At 42.7% G+C, this 24,986-nt stretch overlaps 2 protein-coding genes across 4 annotated transcripts in view; one reads left to right on the top strand and one right to left on the bottom strand.

The window, feature by feature from the left end:
- Window positions 1-7,263, top strand: part of pask (PAS domain containing serine/threonine kinase) — a 43,559-nt gene extending 36,296 nt beyond the window's left edge. The window contains exons 18-20 of the mRNA XM_060833962.1: window positions 53-186; window positions 3,755-3,898; window positions 5,661-7,263. Of these exons, the coding sequence (XP_060689945.1) occupies window positions 53-186; window positions 3,755-3,898; window positions 5,661-5,893 (511 nt within the window). The 3' untranslated portion in view covers window positions 5,894-7,263. The remainder of the gene's footprint in view (window positions 1-52; window positions 187-3,754; window positions 3,899-5,660) is intronic.
- Window positions 7,264-7,326: 63 nt separating this feature from the next.
- Window positions 7,327-18,540, bottom strand: mterf4 (mitochondrial transcription termination factor 4). 3 transcript variants are annotated; one of them, XM_060835001.1, is made up of 4 exons: window positions 18,497-18,540; window positions 15,733-16,255; window positions 15,211-15,395; window positions 7,327-10,033 (listed from the first exon to the last, which is right to left on the bottom strand). In XM_060835001.1, exons 1-4 carry the CDS (start codon window positions 18,527-18,529, stop codon window positions 9,662-9,664), a joined length of 1,113 nt encoding a protein of 370 aa, XP_060690984.1. In that variant the 5' UTR covers window positions 18,530-18,540; the 3' UTR covers window positions 7,327-9,661. The 3 variants fall into 3 exon arrangements, with proteins under 3 accessions (XP_060690984.1, XP_060690985.1, XP_060690986.1); XM_060835002.1 differs by lacking the exon at window positions 18,497-18,540 and adding an exon at window positions 18,393-18,475; XM_060835003.1 differs by lacking the exon at window positions 18,497-18,540 and adding an exon at window positions 16,759-16,819.
- Between the last annotated feature and the right edge of the window lie 6,446 nt (window positions 18,541-24,986).

Genomic DNA, 24,986 nt, shown 5'->3' with positions numbered 1-24,986 from the left:
AATTTATTCCTTTGCCAATGGATCTAATGTTCTCCCTCTTCTTTGTGTCCAGGTATTCTGGGCCTGAATTGGAGATCTGGTCCCTGGGAGTGACCTTGTATACCCTAGTCTTTGCAGAGAATCCATTCAGTGATGTGGAAGAGACAGTAGCAGCTAAGCTAAAACCACCTTTTCAAGTATCAGATGGTAAGATACAGTCTTCAACTACTGGCTAGCCCAAGGACACACTTGTAATCTGGAGTGTATGGATTGAGTTTGCTCACTTTGCAGTTTCTGGAATTAAAGCATTGATATTATACAGCTTGGGATACTATCGTCATTGTGCCTACAGTGAGAGGCTGGAGTGACTGTTGGTGAAACCTTCCCAATCGATATCATTTCATTTACGACACTGAGCCAGTGAAGCATTTTTCTGTGAATCTGTCTTGGTTTAGAGCATGGGGAAGGCACATGTCACACTTGTAGTACCAGGATAAGAGGATGATGCTAAGACTTGTTGTAATGTAACTTTTGTTTAATGTTTGCTGTCTATGAGCATATGTCAATGTAATGAGGCAACTTCCTTAGACTTTATTGCTGGACATTTGGAGATTCTCTTGATTTGATGTCAGCTTTAAATTGACATGTTCTTCACTGTCTGTTTTATATTATAAATATTCCTCATTTACTACTCAGTACACCCCTTTTACAACAGAAATCCTTTGTTGCACTAAATAAAGCTTTAGTTAATCTTTCGAAACCGCATTGACATCTGGGGTGATAGGGTTCCAGTAGATTTGTAGGTGACTATTGAGGTTGATCTGAATCCAGAAGGTTGTGCTGCAAGTGAGGAAAGCTAGAGAAGTGATTGCTGGGCCTCTTGCTGAGATATTTGTATTATCGATAGTCACAGGTGAGGTGCCGGAAGACTGGAGGTTGGCTAACGTGGTGCCACTGTTTAAGAAGGGCAGTAAAGACAAGCCAGAGAACTATAGACTGGTGAGTCTGACGTCAGTGGTGGGCAAGTTGTTGGAGGGAATCCTGAGGGACAGGATGTACATGTATTTGGAAAGGCAAGGACTGATTAGGGATAGTCACTATGGCTTTGTGCGTGGGAAATCATGTCTCACAAACTTGACTAAGTTTTTTGAGGAAGTAACAAAGAGGATTGATGAGGGAATAGCCGTAGATGTGACCAATATGGACTTCAGTAAGGCTTTCGACAAGGTTCCCCATGAGAGACTGATTAGCAAGGTTAGATCTCAGAATACAGGGAGAACTAGCTTGTACAGAATTGGCTCAAAGGTAGAAGACAGAGAGTGGCGGTGGAGGGTTGTTTTTCAGACTGGAGGCCTGTGACCAGTGGAGTGCCACAAGGATCGGTGCTGGGTCCTCTACATTTTATCATTTACATAAATGATTTGGACATGAGCATAAGAGGTACAGTTAGTAAGTTTGCAGATGACACCAAAATTGGAGGTGTAGCGGTCAGCGAAGAGGGTCTCTATGACTCCAAGTAGAACAGAATACTGTGGATGAGCTCAGGTTTTTCACTCTGCTTCCGATATGTACTAGTCTTTGAAAGAGATTTGATCATATCAGATGCAGTGATCCTGAGTGATCTTCCACCAGAACTCAAAGTTGACACCAAAACTCCAAAGTGAAGCCATTAGTGTATTCTTGTAGCACTTCCTTTAACTGTCATGAGAGAGATCCCCACACTCAGACTTTCAACAGAAGATTCACTTTGGTGAGTGAATGTCAGGAATACTGGCTGCATGGCCAGCCCTACTTGACTGTGACTGTCACAGTATGGTGTGGATGTTTGACACCTCAGCACCTAGGATTTTGTTCTGCCATCTGATTGATCTTCAGAAGCTCCTAAAGGCGCACAAATGGATGTGGTTCAGCTTTCTGGCATGATGCTGGCACTCAATCTAAGTCTTGCATTGCATAGAACAGACTTGGCTTGGTAATTGCTCTGTAGATTTTCAGTTTGGTTTCCCAGGCTAATGGTTGAAGGATACATTTGCTTTGACTGTTCTTGCCTGTGTCTTACCATTGATGTAGACAGCTCATGAGAGTGTGCTGCTGAGCTAAGTGAACTTCCCTATCGCTGACAGGTTCTGGCCATAGAATAAAATCTTGGCCTTGAGGTAGGACTTTCTTGGAGTAGGTTGATATTGTTTCAGTGTACTTCACAGTGGTCTTAAAACCAAAGCTGTTGAATGCACTGGAGGACAAGTCCATTCAACCACACACATTCAGTTCTGAGCGGGGTACGAGCACATGGTCATTCGCAAACAGGAAATCACAAAGTAAGACCTTGGGAGATCTTTTTTTTTCCTGGCATTGCCACAGTTTCACAAGGGCATGCTAAATAAAACTTTATAAATCAATGAAAAGTAGGATTAATCGAATAGCCAGTGCAAGTATGATGGACCGAATGGTTCCCTGTGCTCATCATACAATGACAACTTGTTAGCACCGAACGTTGTGTCTCAAACCTAGACATGAATGCTTTGGAAAAAAAAACGGAAACTGCTGGGAATACTCACCAGGTCCAGCAGAATATGCTGAGAGGGGGAAAAAAAAACATTTAATGGGCTGGATTTCCTGGCTGATGGTGCACTTCGAACAAAGCTGCCCCACAAACATTGGCGATTTGGTTGGTGTGGATTTGCTATTTCTTCATGTCAGTTTAAGTCTGACATCAAGTCAAGACAACATCCAAATGTCTGGCAATAAACTCCAAGCAGGTAGTTTGCCAGATACATTGACATTATCTCCAACTTAATAATATCCTTCCTATAACAGAGCAACAGAACTGGACACAGTACTCCAGAAGAGGCCTCACCAACATCCCGAATAACCCCAACACAATATTCCAAGTCTGAATTAGTGTTATCCTGAAAACAGTTAATTCTGTCTAAAATGTGAAGCAGGAGCCAAACACTTGAACAAGGAATTGTTCTAATTGACTAGGTGATGTGCGAAGACAAAAGGTTGTTTCCTCTAAATTTCTTCATTTTGTCTTTTCTCTGGGATGAACTCCATTTGCCATTGGTCTGACCAGTCCTATCTATAAAATATAGGTTGTTCCTTTATCAGCCTTATTTTTTGTACTGTTTGCAATCTCCTTTAATCAAAGCCTCTGAATTCAAGTCCTAATTGTTTGAACATTGCTTGCTCATTCCTGCAATTTCTGCTTCTTACAGTGTTGATAACAATGCATTCATTTGTTATTTGTGATCTGCCTAAGCCAGCTTCAGATTCCACTCTCCTCTCTCCCAGACCATACTTGCTGTGCTTCTCTTTTATTGCTCCATATAATCTCCCATTGTTCAGATGGTCCACAAGCATCCTCTTTTTCTTTTTCTATCTATCCTTTTGCAGTTCTTTCAACATCCCATCACCTCCTAGTACATTCTCAATTGTCTGACTCTCTGTAAATAAAGCCATGGGAGATTATTATTCACCTATTATATGACAGAAATACATTGGCCTTTTATAATGCAGTGGTAGTGTCCCCAACTCCGGGTCAGAAGGTTCAAGTCCTACCTGCAGGGTGGTGTGTCATAACATCTCAATGGGTTCATTCAAAATAATTTTTTTATAATGGAAATATTACAATGCAGACAAGCAACTAATGGATTGTCAGGGAATATATGAATTAAATGTCCACAGGATCCCACATAATATTGTTGCATTAATGCAAATATCTCTGCTTTGAGGACTGAATTCTTCTTACTGTGATGGCTTCCCTTTTCTGCAGAATTTATGAAGCTGGTGTCCTGGATGCTGCAGCCTGATCCTCACCAGCGCCTGAGCCTAGAGGAGCTAATGAAGAACTCCTGGGTGATTCAGCCAGTGAACCTAGCACTGTACACCTGGGAAGAGGTGTACTCCAGCAAAGGAAGTAAGTGTGAGACAAGAGTCCTTCCATTATAGCTGTGAATCCTGGGCTTGGTTGATGAAGCAAATTCATTGACCCAACAAAAGGTGTTTTTCTGCTTTTTGGGTTTAATGTAACTTGTGGAAGAGAAGCGACTGACATCAGCACAACATTCTGTTCTGACCTGTGCATGATGTAGGGTTTCTTAAAGCAGACTGCAAAATGCCTTAAATGTTAATTTGGTTACATTACTACTTAAAAGGAATTATAAGTATTTTGAACACCTTCCACATTTGATGGGGCCTCAGCATGCTCAGTTATACTTGGGGCTTTACATTAATACAGGACATGAATTGGGGATAAGTGCACCTTGCTTATAAGACTATAAGATGTAGGAGCAGAAATAGGTCATTTGGCCCATTGAGTCAACTCTGCTTTTAATGAGATCATGACTGATCTAATAATGAACTCCACTTCCCAGCCATATTCCCATAACTTTTGATTTCCAATGAACTTAAACATTTCAGCCTTGAATATACTTAACAACCCAACTTTGACAGCCCTCTCTGGTAAAGGATTCCACAAATTTCTTAGCCTCAGAGGAAAAACAGGCAACCCCTTACTCTGAGATTATGCCTTCTGGTCCAAGGCGCACTCACAAGGAGAAACAAACACCTTTGCATTTGTTTGAAATATAGACCCAGAAATCATTTGGGGAAGCTATGGACATATCGACAAGTAGTTATAATCGGGCTGATTTAATTCAATTAGACTTTATGCCAGAATGCAAAATAGGATGAAACTACACTGCCTCAGGTCAGTGGGTCATCTTTTATGACAAATAAAGTAATTCCTGACCAGCTTCTTGAAATTCCCTTCTGATGACTAAAGTTGTTCTTGCTTTCAGTTCAAAAACTGCACAATTTGTATTTTGCAGTGTCTGAGACCTTCGGGGTGGAGCTGCCAGACCACACTCCAGAAACTATACACATCTTCCTAACAATGGGTGTGCAGGCTATTTGTTGATTACCAACACAAACTGACAAAATGTTTATCTTTCACAGTCCACGAGGGTCTACGTCAATGTTTTGCTCATTGACTTTCTTTTAATTTGTGGGAATATATATTGCTTTAAAAAATCTTGAAAATACGTTTTCCCAAATCTTTCCAAGGTAAAATCTCAGTGTGACACTGACACTGGGTGAGAAAGTGAGAGAATGTTGTTCTATTCTGTAGACCCGACATTCCTCACCTTGTCAAGTCTCCATGCAAGTACCTGCTGTAGGAACTCTTTTATCATGTTGTTTGATGCTGCATCAAGCTTCAGTTCTTTGTAAGCTGGTTGTGGAGAAGGCAAGGTTCAGGACTATCTTCAGATCTAGATTTCAAAGTGACACTATTTAATTGTAGATAGATATTAAATACTGCTATACATGGTAATTGTAGATTTACCAGGTTGTTGTCCTAGAATTATTTTGGGAAAGGACTAATCTTTCTACTTTGCATCAGATCAACATGGACATGAATACAGAGTTCCAGACTCGAGTGTTCCTTCTGCTGGTATTCATCCCGCGTGTGTTCTAACACTGCTGCATACTGTGTTATTTACATTCAATGATGGGCAGCTCTGTGATATGATCACAAGGTTGTTCCAGGATCTTCATGCCCTAACACAATTGGACCTTGGCTCATAAATGTTCTTCCAGCCTCCAATTGCAACAATATCTGGGATGGGGCAGCACATGCTCAGTAATATAAAATAACTCTTCCTACATGTTATTGATAGGACTCTCAAGAAACTGTTCTGCAATGGTTGGAGAGAACTGCCAGGATTTCAAAACTTCTCTGAAGTTAGCAGGCAGAAGGAGTGAGGTGTGTGCCAGTGAGGATCACCTCCCAGATGGCCATGGATGTTGCGAGCAGTATGGGAGTGATGAAGAGAATGTGGATCACCAAACACTGCCATCTTCTGAGGAACTCCAAGCTGACCTTCTCGAATACCTGCTTAGCCAGGACTGAGGGGAACATTCTCATGCTATAAGCAGGGTAGCTGCACTTGCACTTGTTTTTAATTTGATTTAATTCCTTTTATTTTCATCCTGTAATTTTAATTACCTAGTGCTGTGCGGAATCAGTGATGTCTACTGCAGGCCGAAGAATGGAGTGGCTGTCAGAGCTTAGTAGTGTGCTGGAGTGGGAGGCATCATGCTGTGGGGGACTGCTGAACTCCATGCTAATCCTTCATCTCTAGACAGTAATTGGTGTTGAGTAAAACTCCTGAAGCAGCTGCAGGTCACATTTAGCTATCCCTCATCATTGATCCTAGGTAGGAGTGCCAGCAAAAATAGCCTCTATACCAAGTCACATCTAATTTTCCAAATGTGCATTTTGACTGAACAGCAATTGAAAATTTTCTCTTGCCTTGGTATACCGAAGTAGCCATAGATTGATCATTATTTCTCCAGTTACAACTCCTTTTAATTGTACACAGATTAGGCAATTCAAATCCATTCCAGGGGCTTTCAGATGATTATTGCTGCTGATTTGAGATGCCCTGGAATTAATACTTCTCTTTATTTGAAACAATTGGCACTTGTTTTATCACATACTTCCTTCATGCAACAGGAACTTAGAATGAGTGACAGTGGAGCCTGTTCGGAATAGAAGTCACTTCTGGGGATGAGTGGAACTCTGGGAGAAAAACACGTGTCTATGAAGGCAAGGAATTTGGTCAGTTTGTAAAGATCCAAATCAGGGAAGGAGAAATGCAGAACTTACCCCATGCAAACGAGCTGTCTGCCTGCGACACAATATTGCACAGCGATCATTCCGTCTCTCACACTCTCTTCTTAACCCACATCCTCAACAAAGACTATCCATTGCATGCAACCGATGCATAAAATATTGAATCCAACAAGTTGCCTAATGATAGGAGTATGCAAACAGCACTGTCCCTATCACAGGCTGTGCACAAGTTGAGGGTGAGTGCTTTACTCCCACTTCATTGATAAAGTGGTGTTTCAGAAAAGGGCAGTCTGATGTCCTTAGATAACAACTTGATATATTCATGTACTGAATGATAGTCAGAACCTCTAATTTTTGGCAAATATGAATATTACAAACTGCTTAACAAATTACTTGGAGAATTTCCTTCCACTTTACTGTTTTAACTAGGGAGCTCATGTCTAACATGTTAAGGCAGATCAGCAGACTGTGTCACAGGTTAACATGCATTAGACTGGTAATGAAAATCTGAATGCTTACCTGAAAGTGCCTTAGTCCAGAAAGAAATGCAAATTCACCCTAAAGAACAAATCCAAACTGAAATAACTATATACTGACTATGCTGTTTTTTTTGAGTGGCTACACAATAGTTGGGAGCATGTTTGTAAGAGTTTGTTCCAAGTTTAACACTCCTGTATTAGAATATAAAGTATGCTATTTTATTGTCATTAGATTTACACTTTTATTATTGAGGACACAAAAAGTTTTTTACAAGTTTGAATATTTAAGGTCACACATTGAGGGTGCTGAACATCAATAAGACACTTCAAGAACATTATTTTTGTTCTTTGCAACCATTCCATGGAAAAGGTGAATATGAAGGAGTTGTGATCAGAGTATCCTGGAAATCTACATTAGATTTCACAATGAGTTGAGCTTGCTCTTTCATTCCAATTGAATTGCCAGAATGGTGTTCTTTGTCACCGTTGGAGTCTGGTTGATCATCACCAATCCCAAGTGAATGTGTTCAGCATACTTTTTTTTTAAAAACTGAAATCTTTCAGTCACCAATATTCTACACTTCTGTTTAATTCTCATTTTATGGCTGTTGTTTGTAACCTATGAAATGCACTTGCTTAAGGTTTCCAGCTACTTCTCAAACTGATTTCAGTAAATTTCTCAAATTGCAACTGATTTCTTGCTAAAGTTATACATTTTACTGTACAACAAAAGATTGAATGGTGAAACCATTTAGTGATGGAAGTGATAATCTCTCAGTGAGAGATGTGTAGCCCAGAAACAGATCCTTCCTCCAACTCATCCATGCTGACCAGATATCCTAAATTAATCTAGTCCCATTTGCCAGCACTTAGTCCATATTGCTGTAAACCCTTCCTATTCATCTACCCATCCAGATGCCTTTTAAATGTTGTAATTGCACCAACCTCCACCACCTCATTCCATAAAAATTAATTGAATTAGATCTCAATAAAACATATCAAAGAACCCACTCTACTTACTATTGTAGATTTACAATTAAGAGTATTGTAGTTTGAGTTCTCCAACATTGCTTTGTTCCACATTAAAGTTACTACTAAAGCATTGCTTTAGTACAGAATAAAGTTAAATGGATAGTTATTTTAAATTAATACTTTTGTTTAAGTTAGTTTAGTACTAGTTTATTTTTAATAGCTGGTTTCATTTCTATTCCTAAAGAAAAGCAACTTGGCTAAGAGATTGTTAACCGTTGCACTACATACCTCCCTAAAGTTAAAAATCACACAACACCAGGTTATAGTCCAACAGTTTTAATTGGAAGCCCACTAGCTTTCGGAGTGACGCTCCTTCGTGTGCTTCCAATTAAACCTGTTGGACTATAACCTGGTGTTGTGTGATTTTTAACTTTGTACACCCCAGTCCAACATCGGCATCTCCAAATCATACCTCCCTAAAGAAATGGTCAGCTGTTCTTTAATAATATAACTAACTCTTTTGTTGGGAGTATATAAACCAGCACTTTCCAAACTTTTTCCCCCACTGAAAGCCGGTTTCAAGAGTGGAAGGTCCCTTGGTGAGAAATCTGTGTGCATAGGGTGTCGGGGAGGTTGGGGGGGTTTCATGCTATCAAAGCAGATCTGTCACTGTTAAACTTACTCGGTTCCACATCTGTGCTTCTCTTCTACCACTAAAATACAATATGTTATATACGACACTACATAGGAATGTCCAGGATTTGCTGTCCAGCACTCCCTTCAAAACATGACACGAATTCCAACTTCTGATTAAACTGGCTATTACTGCTGAAAACTCCTGTTGATCTAAAAGGCTTAGTCTGACAAATAAAAATTATGAAGTTCTGCTCTATGTAGTGTTTATAATCAGTCATCACATGTTCACCAATGGTACCTAAATGCTGTGATGTGTAATTCAACACCTACAATATCTTATGAGACAAGTCAGACACACCGTTAGAATTGTTTTACCAGTCTTTGCCAAACCTATTGGGATCACCAAGCAGCACTATAATTATATAAAGTGTAATCTATTATATATTTCATAAGGATACTAAGTGCCAGAATGAATTATTTAAGCTTTGTATCTTCTTATCCTTTACACACTATTTTTGTATTTGCGCTGTGTGAACAGTAAAGTTTATCTTAAACACATTTGTTTTTTTTTAAAGTATGTTTTCATTGGTCTTTTCCTCTGTGTTGTAACCTGCAAGATTAATTTACTTCAAACATATTTCTGACATGCATCATATGTCTAGAGATAATTACCTCAACCAGGCTAATAGCTGATATCGGTAACTGAAAGAGGGTCTGTATTGCTATAGCACCTAACCAACGACAATAAATCTCCACTATATTGGCTTATAGTTACACTCTACCAATTTTAAAATCTGTATAAAACATGGTCATTTGTACAAAGTCTAGCAGAGAATAATGTTTTTTTAATTAATGAATAATGCTTGTAGCTTCCCATTTGCAATTTTAATTGGTATCCTCCAGCACAAATACTCCATTTAATCATCAACTCTAATCCCTTTCTTGAATATAACCTTTAGTGATTTCTCTGAAGTGGTCCATCATCTTCCTCACTGCTGTAGTCCTTCTCGAGTTCTTCTTCGTCTCCCCATTCTGAGGACTCAAGTTCTTCTTTCTCTATCTCCTCACAGCTCAGTAGCTTCTTAAAGATGTCAAACTCTTCCTGGGTTGACCTGGCCACTTGAGTCAGAAAATGGTCCTCGCTGGTGGAGAGTACATCCTTCAGTTTGGGGTTTACAATCTGAGTCTGTCCCTTCTTATCTGGAGTCTGGTAAAGTCCTAGTCGTTCCAAGAAGATGTGACGCTGCTTCAGTTCTTCTAGCGACACCCGGAACAATGCGGATTTTGCAATTTCTGATTGTTTTATACCCATTCGGAAGTAGGCGTACTAAAAAAATAGAGGCAGTTTATAACCATGTGATTAAATTGTACTTTTAGAAGACAGAGAATTTACAGAGAGAGTGATAACAGTACTGAAAGTTATGTATGCTAGCAAATAGCTAAACATATGTAGCCCAAACTACTGAACCCTGACATATTGCTTGACTCTGAGCTCAGCTTTATTTATGCATCTAATTTTTCATCTACACGATCCACCTCACCTGATGTTTTAACATCTGCATATTCCCTCAACTGGACTTTAAAGTGTATGCTTCTTGACTGTTTTATATTACCACGTATCAACATTCTACCAGAACTCCAGAGGCACCTGCCCTTGCTGAGATTCACTGGTTTCCCAGGATCCTATGCTTTCAATTCCATCATTGCTTTGCAGCACCTCCAACCTATGTCCTCATGAAGAAAGCTTCTCAGCTACAAATAATTGCAGTTTGTAATGAGCACTTCACATGCACTGAAGATTGCCAAGTGAACAATTTGCAGCGGGTTATCTCGGAAGACAATTGATTCTGTCAGGTGGATCTGTGAAACCCAATTTGGAGATTTTGTTTTTCTCAGTTGGGTTGGGTATAAAGCCAGCACAACACAGTGGCATACAAGCATTTTTTATTCCTGGCAGCCAACTTCTCCAGGGATAATTGATACTGCTGGAGAATACAGAGGGCGGCTACAGGCTGGGGGTACAAAGAGGAAAATGTTAATATCAGGGATTGAAATTCTACTACATTTTGAGCTAATACATCTACCCACCTGCCCAAGAGCTCTTCAGTGAGGAACATTTACTTGTGATAATAAAACCTATTTAGAAAATCATAAATCTGGTCAAAGAGCTGTATAGCATGGAAGCCGACCAGATATCCTAAATTAATCTAGTCCTATTTGTCAGCATTTGTCCCATATCCCTCTAAGCCCTTCCCGGTTATATACCCATGAAGATGCCTTTTAAATATAATTGTACCAGCCTCCACCACTTCCCCATTCCATACACCTTGTGTATCACCTTGTGTGAGAAACAATTGCCCCTTAGGGGAAAGATTTAAAAGGAACCTATCAACTTAAACCCATGCCCACTAGTTTTGGACTCCCCTACCCAAGGGAAAGACTTTGTCTATTTACCCTATCCATGCTCCTCATGATTTTCTAAACTCCAAGGTCACCCCTCAGCCTCCGACACTCCAGGGGTAATAACCCCAGCCTATTCAGTCTTTCCCTATAGCTCAAACCCTGGCAACATCCTCAAATCTTTTCTGAACTCTTTCAAGTTTCACAATATCCTCAAATAGCAGGGGGACAAAAACTGAACGCAGTATTCCAAAAGTGGCCTCACCAATGTCTTGTACAGCCACAATATGACCTCCTAACCTCTATACTCAATGCATTGACCAATAAAAGCAAGCATACCAAACCCCTTCTTCACTATCATGTGTACCTTGTACTCCACTTTCAAGAAACTATGAACCTGCACTCCCAGGAGTCTCTGTTCAGCAACACTCCTCAAGACTTACCATTAAGTCCTGCCCAATTTGCCTTCCCAAAATGCAGCACTTCAAATTTATCTAAATTAAACTCCATCTGCCACTCCTTGGCCCATTGTCCCATCTGATCAAAATCCCGTTGTAATCTGAGGTAACCTTCTTCGCTGTCCACTACATCTCCAATTTTGGTATCGATCTGCAAACTTATTAACCATACCTCCTACATTCACGTCCAAACCATTTATATAAATGATGAAAAGCAGTGGATCCAGCACCTGGGAACTGGGAAAGTGATAGGTAGATGGAGTTGGAGGTGATAGTGATAGGTCAGAAAGGAGGATGGAGCGGATAGGGAGGAGGAAGATGGACCAGTAGGACAGTTCATGAGGGCGGTGCTGAGTGGAAAGTTGGCTCGACAATAAAGTAGGGGATGGGGAAATGAAGAAACTGCTGAAATCTACATTGATGCCGTGTGGTTGGGGGGGTCCCAAGGTGGGAGATGAGATGTTCTTCCTCCAAGCATCGGGTGGCCAGAGTTTGGCGGTGGAGGCAGCCCAGGATTTGGCTGTCCTTGTGGGAGTTGGAAGGGGAGTTACAAGTATTCGGCCACAGGGCAGTGAGGTTTCTTTTAGTGCGTATGTCCCAGAGATGTTCTCTGGGATTTTCCTTAAGTAGGCATTCTGTCTTCCCAACGTAGAGGAGACCACACCAAGAGCAATGGAAACAATAGATGACATGTATTTGGAGAGGCAAGGACTGATTAGGGATAGTCAACATGGCTTTGTGTATGGAAAATCATGTCTCACAAACTTGATTGAGTTTTCTGAAGACGTAACGAAGAGGAGTGATGAGGGCAGAGAGGTAGACGTGATCTATATGGACTTCAGTAAGGCATTCAACAAGGTTCCCCATGGGAGACTGGTTCACAAGGTCAGATCAGATGGAATACAGGGAGAACTAGCCATTTGAATAAAAAATTGGCTCAAAGGTAGAAGACAGAGGGTGGTGACAGTAAGTTTGCAGATGACCCCGAAATTGGAGGTGTAGTGGACAGTTAAAAAGACTACCTCAGAATTCAACAGGATCTAGATCAGATGGGCCAATGGGCAGAGGACTGGCAGATGGAGTTTAACTTCGATAAATATGAGGTGCCTCATTTTGGAAAGGCAAGAAAGGGCAGGACTTATACACTTAATGGTAAGGTCCTAGGGAGTATTGCTGAACAAAGAGACCTTGGAGTGCAAGTTCATAGTTCCTTGAAAGTGAAGTCACAGGTAGATAGGATAGTGAAGGCGGCGTTTGGTATGCTTTCCTTTATTGGTCAGAGCATTGAGTACAGGAGTTGGGAGGTCATGTTGCAGCTGCACAGGACATTGGTTAGGCCAATTTTGGAATATTGCGTGCAGTTCTGGTCTCCTTCCTATAGGAAGAATGTTGTGAAAATTGAAAGGGTTCAAAACAGATTTACAAGGATGTTGCTAGGATTGGAGGATTTCAGCTATAGGGAGAGGCTGAACAGGCTAGCGCTGTTTTTCCTGGAGCGTTAGAGGCTGAGGGGTGACCTTTGGGCATAGGTTTAGGGTGTGAGAGGAAAGATTTAAAAGGGACACAAGGGTAACTTTTTCACACTTGATGCGTATATGGAATGAGCTGCCAGAGGAAGTGGTGGAGGCTGGTACAATTACAACATTTAAGAGGCATCTGGACAGGTACATGAATAGGAAGGTTTAGAAGGTTAAGGACAAAGTACTGGCAAATGGGACTAGCTTAGGTTAGGATATCTGGTCGACTGGAAGAGTCGGACCAAAGGGTGTGTTTCTGTGCTGTACAACTCTATGACTCTATAACTTGGCCACCACTGATATCACGCTCACTGATCTGTAGTTCTGGTTTTTCCCATGGCCCTGCAGTGTGAAAACAGGTCACTAGGCCCAACAAGTCCATATCAACACTGCAAAGTGCATCCCATCTATATGTAGTCCCTTATCTTTTGCTGTTACACTGCATTTCCTCTGGCCCTACAGTATGGAAACAGGCCATACAACCTTTTTAAATTAGTGGCACCATGTTAGCCAATCTCCAGTCTTCCAGCACCTGACTTGTGGCTACCAAAGATACAAATATCTCAGCAAGGGGCCCAGCAATCACTTCCCCAGCTTCCCACAGAGTTCTAGGGTACACCTGATCACGTCCCAGGGATTTATCCACCTTTAGATTAGATTAGATTTACAGTGTGGAAACAGGCCCTTCGGCCCAACAAGTCCACACCGACCCGCCGAAGCGCAACCCACCCATACCCCTACATTTACCCCTTTACCTAACACTATGGGCAATTTAGCATGGCCAATTCACCTGACCCGCACATCTTTGTGACTGTGGGAGGAAACCGGAGCACCCGGAGGAAACCCACGCAGACACGGGGAGAACGTGCAAACTCCACACAGTCAGTCGCATGAGTCGGGAATTGAACCCGGGTCTACAGGCGCTGTGAGGCAGCAGTGCTAACCACTGTGCCACCGTGCCGCCCACCTGTGCCACCGTGCCGCCCACTAATGCCACCATGCCGCCCACCTGTGCCACCGTGCCGCCCACAAGTGGTTTAAGTGGTTTAACACATCCAGCACCTCTTACTCTGTAATATGGACACTGCAAAAAATGTTGCTATTTATTTTCCCAAGTTCTCTATCTTTCTTCACAGTAAACAATGACACAAAATACTTCTTTAGTAGTATTCAAAGTTTACGTTTTAAGAATAATTTCAAAATAAGTTTGGAATTTGTGCATTACTCTTTCCCATCTCAAAGGTGCGAAAGTTCTGTTACAGAGTAAGCTACAGTATCTAGTTACTGTCGTATGGTGGAGTATTGCAAACATTTTCTCAATAAAATGCAACAGAGAGCAATGAGAGAATGAACGTATTTGGTGTCTTTGTCTTGATGGTATTAATTGAGAGAGTAATGTTGGTCAAAACAGCAGAGAAATTCTCCCCTTCAAACTGTACCTTATGATTTTTATTATACATCTGTACAGACAGATGTCAGTGTCTACAAACTGAAGATTTAAAAATTCTTTTTAAATTCATAAACATAATTGTTGCAATACTCAAGTTAATGTCTTGGTAAATGTCACCTGAAATTTTTCCCTGGCCAAGTTGAGGGGAATGTAGAACCAGAGAAGGGGGAAACACTCTCAGAACAACGGCCAGGACATTTAGGACTGAGTTGAGGAGAAAATATTCTGGCGAATCTTTAGAATTCTCTACCCCAGAGGGCTGAGGGGGTTTAGTCATTGCACAGGTTCGAGACAAAGAGCAATAGAATAATAAATATGTCAAGGGAAATCGCACTGAGATAGGTGACCAACCATGGTTAAGTCATGGAGCAGGTTCGTTGGGCCCAATCCCTCTATTTCCTGAATTATAGTTAGACATGAAGGATTGAATCTCAGATTCTTTAACTCAGAACTTTCAAACCAAGGGTTTAGATTCAAACAGCCCATTCTTAATTGATCTCATTTAACATTTTGCTTGTGAAAGTACTTTTCACAGACATCAAATTTAAAAACTATGTACCTTCATAATTCTAATCCATTAGAATTATTCTACAATAAAACATAAGAGCAAAGGGCAGGAGAAAGCATAAATAAAACAGGTTAGTGTAACACACGGTGTTAACCAGGATACGCTCGTTACCTGGAATTTATATTCCAATTCTTCAAATTTCTCAAAAAGGACATTAGGTGAAGTCCGGAGGATTTCTGTGATCTGAGCAGCCGTGAAAATACACTTGTCTTTGAAGAAACGTACTGTGTTGTTCACCTGTTTTGCAGAAAGATTCAGGATCTGTGGGGAATGCACCAAGACACGTTGTAGACTGCCTAAAGAAAGGAAAGGCACACTGAAAATGAACAACAGGGCCCGAAGAGTCTTCTCATGAAGGTTTGGTCCCATCAATCTCTCATAAACAATTAAATTTCAGTTTATAGAGAGAACACCTCCTTACAGCGGAAAGGATTTAATACCAGAGAAAGCAGACATGAGACAGCAATGGGTCATGACAAAATGAAGCCAGTGTTGAAGAGGCAAGATATATGACACCTTCCACATTTTAAGCATAAATGCAGCAGGCCTACAAACTCTAAGTTATAATGCTGTATACTTCCCATACAACATATTGTGTGAATCCTGAGACATAGACAGGAGCCATTATATTACCTTCTCCCAGCCCATACTTCTGTAGATTCTCAATAAGTGGCTGAAGTTGATGTGCCTTTGCTCCAAGCAGATCTGGACATTTTTCCAGGATCTTGATAATGTTACTTGGGTTTAAGCCAAGGAGGTTGAGTACATTGAGCGCAGCGAGGCTCCTCTGTGGATGTTGCACAGCGATTTTCGGATTCAAAGTGAGCAACTGCTTAACCTGAGCCTGGCTTAGACCTAGCTTCAGAATGGACTCAATCACACTCTCCAGCCCTGAGGCATCAATGTCTGACTTCCCAAAATGCTTCGCAGCGGTTTGCCTGAGATTCTCCAAAACCTCAGAGCTGATCTTTGCAGCTGAAAGAGAGTCTGATGACATTTTCTCAGACTGCCTGGAAATCCCAGCTTTACAGAAGCCACGAGAGGTGTATGTCCAAGCACCTGCATTTTGAGCATTATGTCTCTCTAATGTAGTGCAGAGCGGCCAATACCTGACTGGTGCCTGGATCCTGTGGAGTCGGCAGTGCAAGCTTACAGCCTGAAAGATAACACCAACAGTGTAAGGACAAAAGTGCAATTCTCCATGTGTCTGTTTAATGAAAAACAATCAGCCCAGAGTGAACGTGGAGCTCTGAAACCTTTTTAATTTCACTCTGCACCATCAGAAACCCTGTTTGAGGGCGAAGGTGGACCAGCATGTGATATGTAAAGCTGCAAATGTGTTGCTGGTCAAAGCACAGCAGGCCAGGCAGCATCTCAGGAATAGAGAATTCGACGTTTCGAGCATAAGCCCTTCATCAGGAATAAGAGAGAGCCAAGCAGGCTAAGATAAAAGGTAGGGAGGAGGGACTAGGGGGAGGGGCGATGGAGGTGGGATAGGTGGAAGGAGGTCAAGGTGAGGGTGATAGGCCGGAGTGGGGTGGGGGCGGAGAGGTCAGGAAGAGGATTGCAGGTTAGGAGGGCGGTGCTGAGTTGAGGGAACCGACTGAGACTAGGTGGGGGGAGGGGAAATGAGGAAACTGGAGAAATCTGAATTCATACCTTGTGGTTGGAGGGTTCCCAGGCAGAAGATGAGGCGCTCCTCCTCCAGCCGTCGTGTAGTTGTGTTCTGCCGGTGGAGGAGTCCAAGGACCTGCATGTCCTCGGTGGAGTGGGAGGGAGAGTTAAAGTGTTGAGCCACGGGGTGATTGGGTTGGTTGGTTTGGGCGGCCCGGAGGTATTCTCTGAAGCGTTCCGCAAGTAAGCGGCCTGTCTCACCAATATAGAGGAGGCCACATCGGGTGCAGCGGATGCAATAGATGATGTGTGTGGAGGTACAGGTGAACTTGTGGCGGATATGGAAGGATCCCTTGGGGCCTTGGAGGGAAGTGAGTGTGGAGGTGTGGGCGCAAGTTTTACATTTCCTGCGGTTGCAGGGGAAGGTGCCGGGGGTGGAGGTTGGGTTAGTGGGGGGTGTGGATCTGACGAGGGAGTCACGAAGGGAGTGGTCCTTGCAGAACGCTGATAGGGGAGGGGAGGGAAATATATCCTTGGTGGTGGGGTCCGTTTGGAGGTGGCGGAAATGGTGGCGGATGATACGTTGTATGCGGAGGTTGGTGGGGTGGTAGGTGAGAACCAGTGGGGTTCTGTCTTGGTGGCGGTTGGAGGAGCGGGGCTCAAGGGCGGAGGAGCGGGAAGTGGAGGAGATGCGGTGGAGGGCATCGTCAATCACGTCTGGGGGGAATCTGCGGTCCTTGAAGAAGGAGGCCATCTGGGCTGTACGGTGTTGGAATTGGTCCTCCTGGGAGCAGATGCGGCGGAGACGAAGGAATTGGGAATATGGGATGGCGTTTTTACAGGGGGCAGGGTGGGAGGAGGTGTAGTCCAGGTAGCTGTGGGAGTCAGTCGGTTTATAATAGATGTCTGTGTTGAGTCGGTCGCCCGAGATAGAAATGGAAAGGTCTAGGAAGGGGAGGGAGGAGTCTGAGACAGTCCAGGTGAATTTCAGCTCGGGATGGAAGGTGTTAGTAAAGTTGATGAACTGTTCAACCTCCTCGTGGGAGCACGAGGCAGTGCCGATACAGTCATCGATGTAGCGGAGGAAAAGGTGGGGGGTGGTGCCAGTGTAGTTGCGGAAGAGATTTCTCCAGTTTCCTCATTTCCCCTCCCCCCACCTTGTCTCAGTCGGTTCCCTCAACTCAGCACCGCCCTCCTAACCTGCAATCCTCTTCCTGACCTCTCCGCCCCCACCCCACTCCGGCCTATCACCCTCACCTTGACCTCCTTCCACCTATCCCACCTCCATCGCCCCTCCCCCAAGTCCCTCCTCCCTACCTTTTATCTTAGCCTGCTTGGCTATCTCTCTCTTATTCCTGATGAAGGGCTTATGCTCGAAACATCGAATTCTCTATTCCTGAGATGCTGCCTGGCCTGCTGTGCTTTAACCAGCAACACATTTGCAGCTGTGATCTCCAGACCTCATTTTTTACATGTGACATGTAAAGTTTTGTTTTTAAATGCAGTGACAGAGCTCTAGTTATTCATCATCTCTGTACGGGATCCAACTTCCTTCCCTTTTATAAAAGGCCAGTACAAAGGGTTTAATTAAATATCTCCTCAATTTATTGAGTTCTATCCTCACACCATTTCCCCAAATCAATTTTATCATTAATTCAGAATGGATACAGCATTAGTACCTTCTCCTCCCTCATTTCCTCCTCTTCTTCCTCTCTCTCCCTCCCTCCCTCCTTTTTTAATTTTCTCTCCCTCCCTTCTCCCTTCTCCCTTCCTTCACTCTCACCTGCAGTGCCACCTCTTTCAGCCTCCGGCTCATGCTCTCTACTGTGTCCGTCGGTGACTCGGACTCTCCGACAATCCGCTCCCGAGATAAACGTTCCGGGTGCTCTGAAGGCAAAGTGTGATGTAGGCAAGTGATGCTGCCTTTTCACTGAAAGTACTCATTTCCATATTATAAAGGGGTACTCTGGAGAATATGCGCTAAGATTCAAAGGAATGATAAGGGAACTGAAAACAACATGTTACTTAGGAAGGTCTGAACAGGCTGGGTCACTTTTCTCTCTAACACAGATCAAAAAGAGTTCTAATGGGGAAGGTGGTCAGAAAATGTTTCCACTTTTTGGGGAATGTCCAATAGTCAGGATCATAAATATAAAAATCACTAATAAATGCAACAGGGGATTCAGGAAATACTTTTTTAATTGTGTGGTGACAATGTGCAGCTTCTTTGCCATGGAGTGGTTGAGACAAATACACGACCATGAACATCAAAGGGAAGGGTTTTTGGTTTTGGGAGGTCACAATCACAGTTACCTACTCAGAGGAAATTTTCAGTAAGCAATTTTCAGAAAGTTTAATAAATTTGTTAAGAAGCAGCAGTTTAGAGACAGTGTACTGTTCAATTGGGGAAATAAAGGAAATATATTATGCATGACATGAGAACTGTGAGAAACAAATCTCACTCACTTCAATAATTTCAGTCCAAGACACGATCTGAATCAGTAGTGTCATTTATTTCACACTTGCAAGTGGGTGCGATGTCCACTGTACACAAGGCAGGGACAAACACACATCGAATTCAATGAATACTCGATATTTATATCATTTGGTTTCTTTTTTTTATTTCATTGCTCCTCCCCTGTTTACATCTTCCACTTCCCTAAGACCAGTACCCATTACTCCTGTTTATCTCTTGCCTTATAGGACCTTGTCTGTGACAAAATGCTTATTTCTGGCCTCACAAGGCCGTTTGACCTCATCCCGCTGTGGGTCATTGTTAGGCATATCCTTTCCTTACTATTACCTACTCCCTCCTTCTGTGCCTTCCCTCTCAGCATCTTATTGTTAAGTTCCTTTTAATTGGGGTTTGTTCCTGTGTTTCTGTAAAAGTGGGAAACAGATGTTTATACCTACTGTTTGTACAGGCGTATCTAGCTTAACTGGCCTATCTAGCCTCTCCTCACAGCATTTTATCTATTCGCCTGTATTTCTACCATTGTTTCGCAGTCCCGTTTCTTTCTTGCATACATTTTTAGCTAGTACAAAAAAAAATTATGTATTTCCTCCACATAGTTTCCATTCTTGTTGACTCAGCTCTTGGCTGAAACAGTTATACACTGGTGTGAGTTCATTTACTTTGTATCAGTAATTATAATTGCAGAAGTAACACTTTAGCGAATCTGTAGAATGGAGGAGCAGGGGCAGCAGTTTTGTAGTGATAGACTATTTGGCCATGATTGACCAACTTGGATTAGGAGGGGAAAAATCCAGTTGTTGCACTCTATGTAACAATGATACAGGTAGAAAGAAGAAAGAGGTTCTGCTGGGGCAATATGAGCAATTAGGGATTAAATTAAAAAGCAGAGCTACAAAGATAATAATCTCTGGATTACTTCCTGAGCCACTACCAAATTAGCACAGGGTCAACAAGATTAATGAGGCAAATGCAGGGCTCAAAGACTGGTGTGGGAGAAAAGGGTTTGATTTCATGGGACATCATCACCAGAACTGGGCAAGGAGGCAGCTGTTCTGATGGGATGGGCTCCACCTGAATCACGCTGGAACCAGAGTCCGAGCGAATCACATAATGAGGGATGTGGACAGGGCTTTAAAATAAAAAGTGGGGCGTGAGGCATTCAATTGCATGGAAAATTATGGAAAAAATTAAAAGAAGGGATGTCTCAGCAGAGGTTTTTAAAAGTTTCCAGAATAAGTAATACAACAGTGAGAGTGGAAAGGGTCAGGAATCTAACCCCACGCACAGTAGGTAAAGGGAAACTATGAGCAGAGACAACGGACAATACAGAATTGAGGGTGTTGTATTTAAATGCACACAGTTTATAAATCAAGGTAAATGAACTTGTAGTGCAGATTGAAATTGGCAGGTACAATGTTGTGGATATCACTGAGGAAGATCTGTAAGAAGTTAGGGCTGGGAACTAAATATTCAAGGATATACATCCTATCGAAAGGAGGGATGGGGTTGCCTTGTTAGTACGAAATAAAATCAATTTGATAGCAAGAAATGATATAGAGTTGGAAGGCGTAGAATCTCTGTGGATAGATCTGAAGAACTGCAAAGGAGAAAAGACCCTGATGGGAATTGTTTACTGGCCTCCTAGCAGTAGTCAGGAAGTAAGGAAGCAAATAAATCAGGAGATAGAAAATACATGTAAGAAAGGCTCTATTACAATAATCATGGGAAACTTCAACATGCAAGTAGATTGGGAAAATCAAGTTGGTAGCAAATCTCAAGAAAGGAATTTGTGGAATGTATACGAGATTAGTTTTTTGGAGCAGATTGTGCTAGAGCCCACTAGAGAACAGGCAATTCTGCATTTGGTGATATGTAATGAGGCAGACTTGATTAGGGAGCTGAAGGTGAAGGAACCCCTCAGGGAGCAGTGACCATGATAGAATTCACCCTGCAGTTTGAGAGAAAGCAGCTGGAATCAGATCTAACGGTATTACAATTGAGTAGAGGTAACTACAAAGGTGTGAGAGAGGAGCTGACTAGAGTTGATTGGAAGTGGGGGGGCTAGCAGGGAGTGGCAATGGTAGGAATTTCAGGAATAATTTGGGACACAAAGTACAGGGGATTTCAATATACAGGTGGATTGGGAAAATTAGGTTGGTAGTGGATTGCAAGAAAAGAAAATGGTGGAATATCTGCAAGATGGCTTTTTGGAGCAGCTTGTGGTGTGGCCCGCTAGGGAATGGGGAATACTGGATATAGTGTTGTGTATAATGAGGCAGGCTTGATAAGGGAGCTTAAGGTGAAGGAACCCTTAGGAGATAGTGATCATAATATGATTGAATTTACTCTGCAATTTGAGAGGGAGAGGATAAAATCAGAGGTAACAGTAGTACAGCTGAATAAAAGCAACTACAGAAGCATGAGGGAGGAGCTGGGCAGAATTCACTGGGAGAAGAGCCTAGCAAGAAAGACAATGGAACTGCAATGGCAGGGATTTCTGGGATTAATTCAGGAGACACAGCAAAGATTCATCCCGAAGAACAAGAAGGGAGGATGAGGCAACCATGGCTGACTAGGGAAGTCAGGGATAGTATAAAAGCAAAAGAGAAAGCATATGATATGGTGAAAGGCAGTGGGAAACCAGAGGTTTAGGAAGCTTACAGAGACCAACAGAGGGTTAAAAAAAAGGAGGGAGATGATTAAGTATGAGTGTAAACTAGCCAGTAATATGAAGGAAGATTGCAAAGGTTTCTTTAGATATATAAAGTGCAAAAGAGAGGTAAAAGTGGACATTGGGCCAATGAAAAATGATGCTGGAGAGATAGTAGTGGGGAACAAGGAACTGGCTGAGGAACTGAATAATTACTTCGCCTCAGTCTTCACAGTAGAAGACACAAACAATATCCCAAAAATTCAAGACAGTGAGGGGCCAGAGCTGAGTATGATGGCCATTACCAAGGAGAAGGTGCTAAACAAACTGAATGGCCTGAAGGTGGATAAATCATCTGGACCAGATGGATGACACCCCAGAGTTCTAAGGGCGAAAGCTGAGGAGATAGTGGAGGCGTTAGTGGTAATCTTTCAGGAATCGCTAGGATCAGGGAAGGTCCCAGAGGACTGGAAAATCACTAACGTGACGCCCCTGTTTAAAAAGGGAGCAAAGAAAAAGACATAAAATTACAGACCAGTTCGCCTAACCTCGATCGTGGGTAAGATCTTGGAATCCATTGTGAAGCATGAGATTACTGAATATTTGGAAATGTATGGTAAAATAGGGCAACATCAACATGGTGTCATGAAGGGGAGGCCATACCTGACAAATCTGTTAGAATTCCTTGAAAGAATAATGAGGAAGTTAGACCAAGGAGAACCAATGGATGTTATCTACCTAGACTTCAAGAAGGCCTTTGACAAGGTGCCGCACAGGAGGCTACTTAGTAAGATAAGGACCCATGTGTCAGAGGCAAGGTACTAGCATAGATAGAAGCTTGACTGTCTGACAGAAGGCAGTGTGTGGGGAAAAAAGGATCCTTCTCGGTGTGGCAGCTAGTGACAAGTGGTGTTTCGCAAGGCTCAGTGTTGGGACGATGACTTTTCACTTTATTCATTAACGATTTAGATGAAGGAACTGAGGGCATTCTGGCTAAATTTGCAGATGATGCAAAGATACGGAGAGGGACCGGTAGTATGAGGTGGGGAGGCTGTTGAAGGATTTGGACAGGTTAGAAGAGTGGGCAAAGAGGTGGCAGATGGAGTACAACGTGGGAAAGTGTGAGGTCATGCACTTTGGTAGGAAGAATAGAGACATGGACTATTTTCAAAATGGGGAGAAAATTCTGAAGTCCAGGCTTCACTCAAAGTAAATTTGCAGGTTGAGTCAGTAGTTATGAAGGCAAAGCAATGATGGCATTTAGTTTGAGGGAACTCGAATATAAAAGCAGGGATGTACTTCTGAGGTGAAAATATGTTTCTGGAAAAGCGCAGCAGGTCAGGCAGCATCCAAGGAACAGGAGATTCGACGTTTCAGGCATAAGCCCTTCTTGGCTTATGCCCGAAACGTCGAATCTCCTGCTCCTTGGATGCTGCCTGACCTGCTGTGCTTTTCCAGAAACACATTTTCAGCTCTGATCTCCAGCATCTGCAGACCTCACTTTCTCCTCGATGTACTTCTGAGGCTCTATAAGGGCCTGGTCAGGTCACATTTAGAGAATTGTGCACAGTTTTGGGCCCCATCTCTCAGGAAGGATGTACTGACCCAGGATCATGTTCAGAGGAGGTTCATGAGAATGGTCCCAGGAATGAAAAGCTAAACATATGACAAACATTTGAGGACTCTGGGTTTATACTCGATGGAGTTTAGAAGGATGAGGGGGGATCCAATGGAAACTAACAGAATACTGAATGGCCTGGACAGAGTGGGTGTTGGGAGGGTGTTTCCATTGGTAGGAGAGACTAGGACCTGAGGGCCCAGCCTTAGAGTAAAGGGGAAGACATTTTTAGAATGGAGATAAGGAGAAACTTCTTCAGCCAGAGAGTGGGGAATCATGGAATTCATTGTTACAGAAGGCTGTGGAGGCCGAGTAATTGAGTATATTTAAGACGCCAATAAAAAGGTTCTTGAGTATCAAGGAGATCAAGGGTTACGGGGAGAAGGTGGGAGAATAGGGTTGAGAACCGTATCGCCATGATTGAACTGCAGAGCAGACTCGATGGGCTGAATGGCCTAATTTCTGCTCTTATGTCTGATGGTCTTATGGCCTTAAATTCATGCCAAGAAAGAAGGTTCCTGATGGAAAGATGATGCAATCCTAGCTAACAAGGGAAGTCAGGGACAGCATAGAAACAAAAACAAAAGTATACAGTGTGGTGAAGACTAGAGGAAAGCTAAAGGTTTGGGAAGCCTTAAAAACCAGCAGAGGATACTGTAAAAAAGCAATAAAGAAGGAGTAGCTGAAATATGAGATAGCAATTAAAGAAGATTGCATGAGTTTTTTTTCAGATATTTAGAAGGTGAGAGCGAGGTAAGAGTGGGCATTGGATCACTGGAAAATGAGGCTGGAGTAGTAATGATGGGAACAAATAAATGATGGAAGAACTAAACAGGTAATTTGCATCAGTGTTTACAGTGGAAAACACCAGCCGCATACCAGAACTTCAAGAGAGTCAGGGGGTAGAGATGAACGTAGTGGCCATCACTAAGGAGAAGGTGGTGCAGAAGTTGAAAGGTCTGAAGGTGGATAAATCACCCAGAACAGATGGACTACACCCCATGGTTCCGAAGGAAATAGCCAAGGAGATTGTAGATGCATTGGTGGTGGCCTTTCAGCAATCACTGGAGTCTGGGAAGGTTCTGGAGGACTGGACATCCTTAGTGTAATATCCTTGTTTAAGAAGGAGGGAGGCAGAAGACAGGAGACTTCTGACCTCAGTCATTGGTAAGATTTTAGAGACCATTATTAAGGATGCGTTTGTGGAGTAATTGGAAGCACGTGGATACATAGGGCTGAGTCAGCACTGCTTCATGAAGGGGTGCTCATACCTAAAAATCTTGTTAGTGTGTTGCTGGAAAAGCACAGCAGGTTATGCAGCATCCAAGGAGCAGGAGAATCAATATTTAGGGCATAAGCCCTTCATCAGGAATGAGGCTTGTGAGTTGGGGCTGAGAAAAATGGGAGGGGGTCTGGTATGGGGGCAAGTAGCTCAGAAAGCAATAGGTGGATGAAGGTGAGGGAGAAGGTGAGAGGTCAGAGAGAGGGGAATGATGATCAGGTCCGAAGGGTGGTGCCAAGTTGGAGGC

This window comes from Hemiscyllium ocellatum, chromosome 13, assembly GCF_020745735.1.
Source record: "Hemiscyllium ocellatum isolate sHemOce1 chromosome 13, sHemOce1.pat.X.cur, whole genome shotgun sequence".
Lineage (NCBI taxonomy): Eukaryota > Metazoa > Chordata > Chondrichthyes > Orectolobiformes > Hemiscylliidae > Hemiscyllium > Hemiscyllium ocellatum.
The sequence above is the reverse complement of the archived record's forward strand: the minus strand, read 5'-3'. Positions and strand labels throughout refer to the sequence as shown.

Bases quoted from the DNA above. Each gene is read 5' to 3' on its own strand.
- mterf4 (XM_060835001.1), bottom strand. From the start codon at position 18,529: ATGAGCCGGAGGCTGAAAGAGGTGGCACTGCAG. The intron at 15,396-15,732 runs GTAATATAATGG...TCCTTTCTTTAG, and splicing joins GAAGTATGGGCTGGGAGAAG to GCAGTCTACAACGTGTCTTG. The intron at 10,034-15,210 runs GTAACGAGCGTA...CTATTTTTTTAG, and splicing joins AATTGGAATATAAATTCCAG to TACGCCTACTTCCGAATGGG.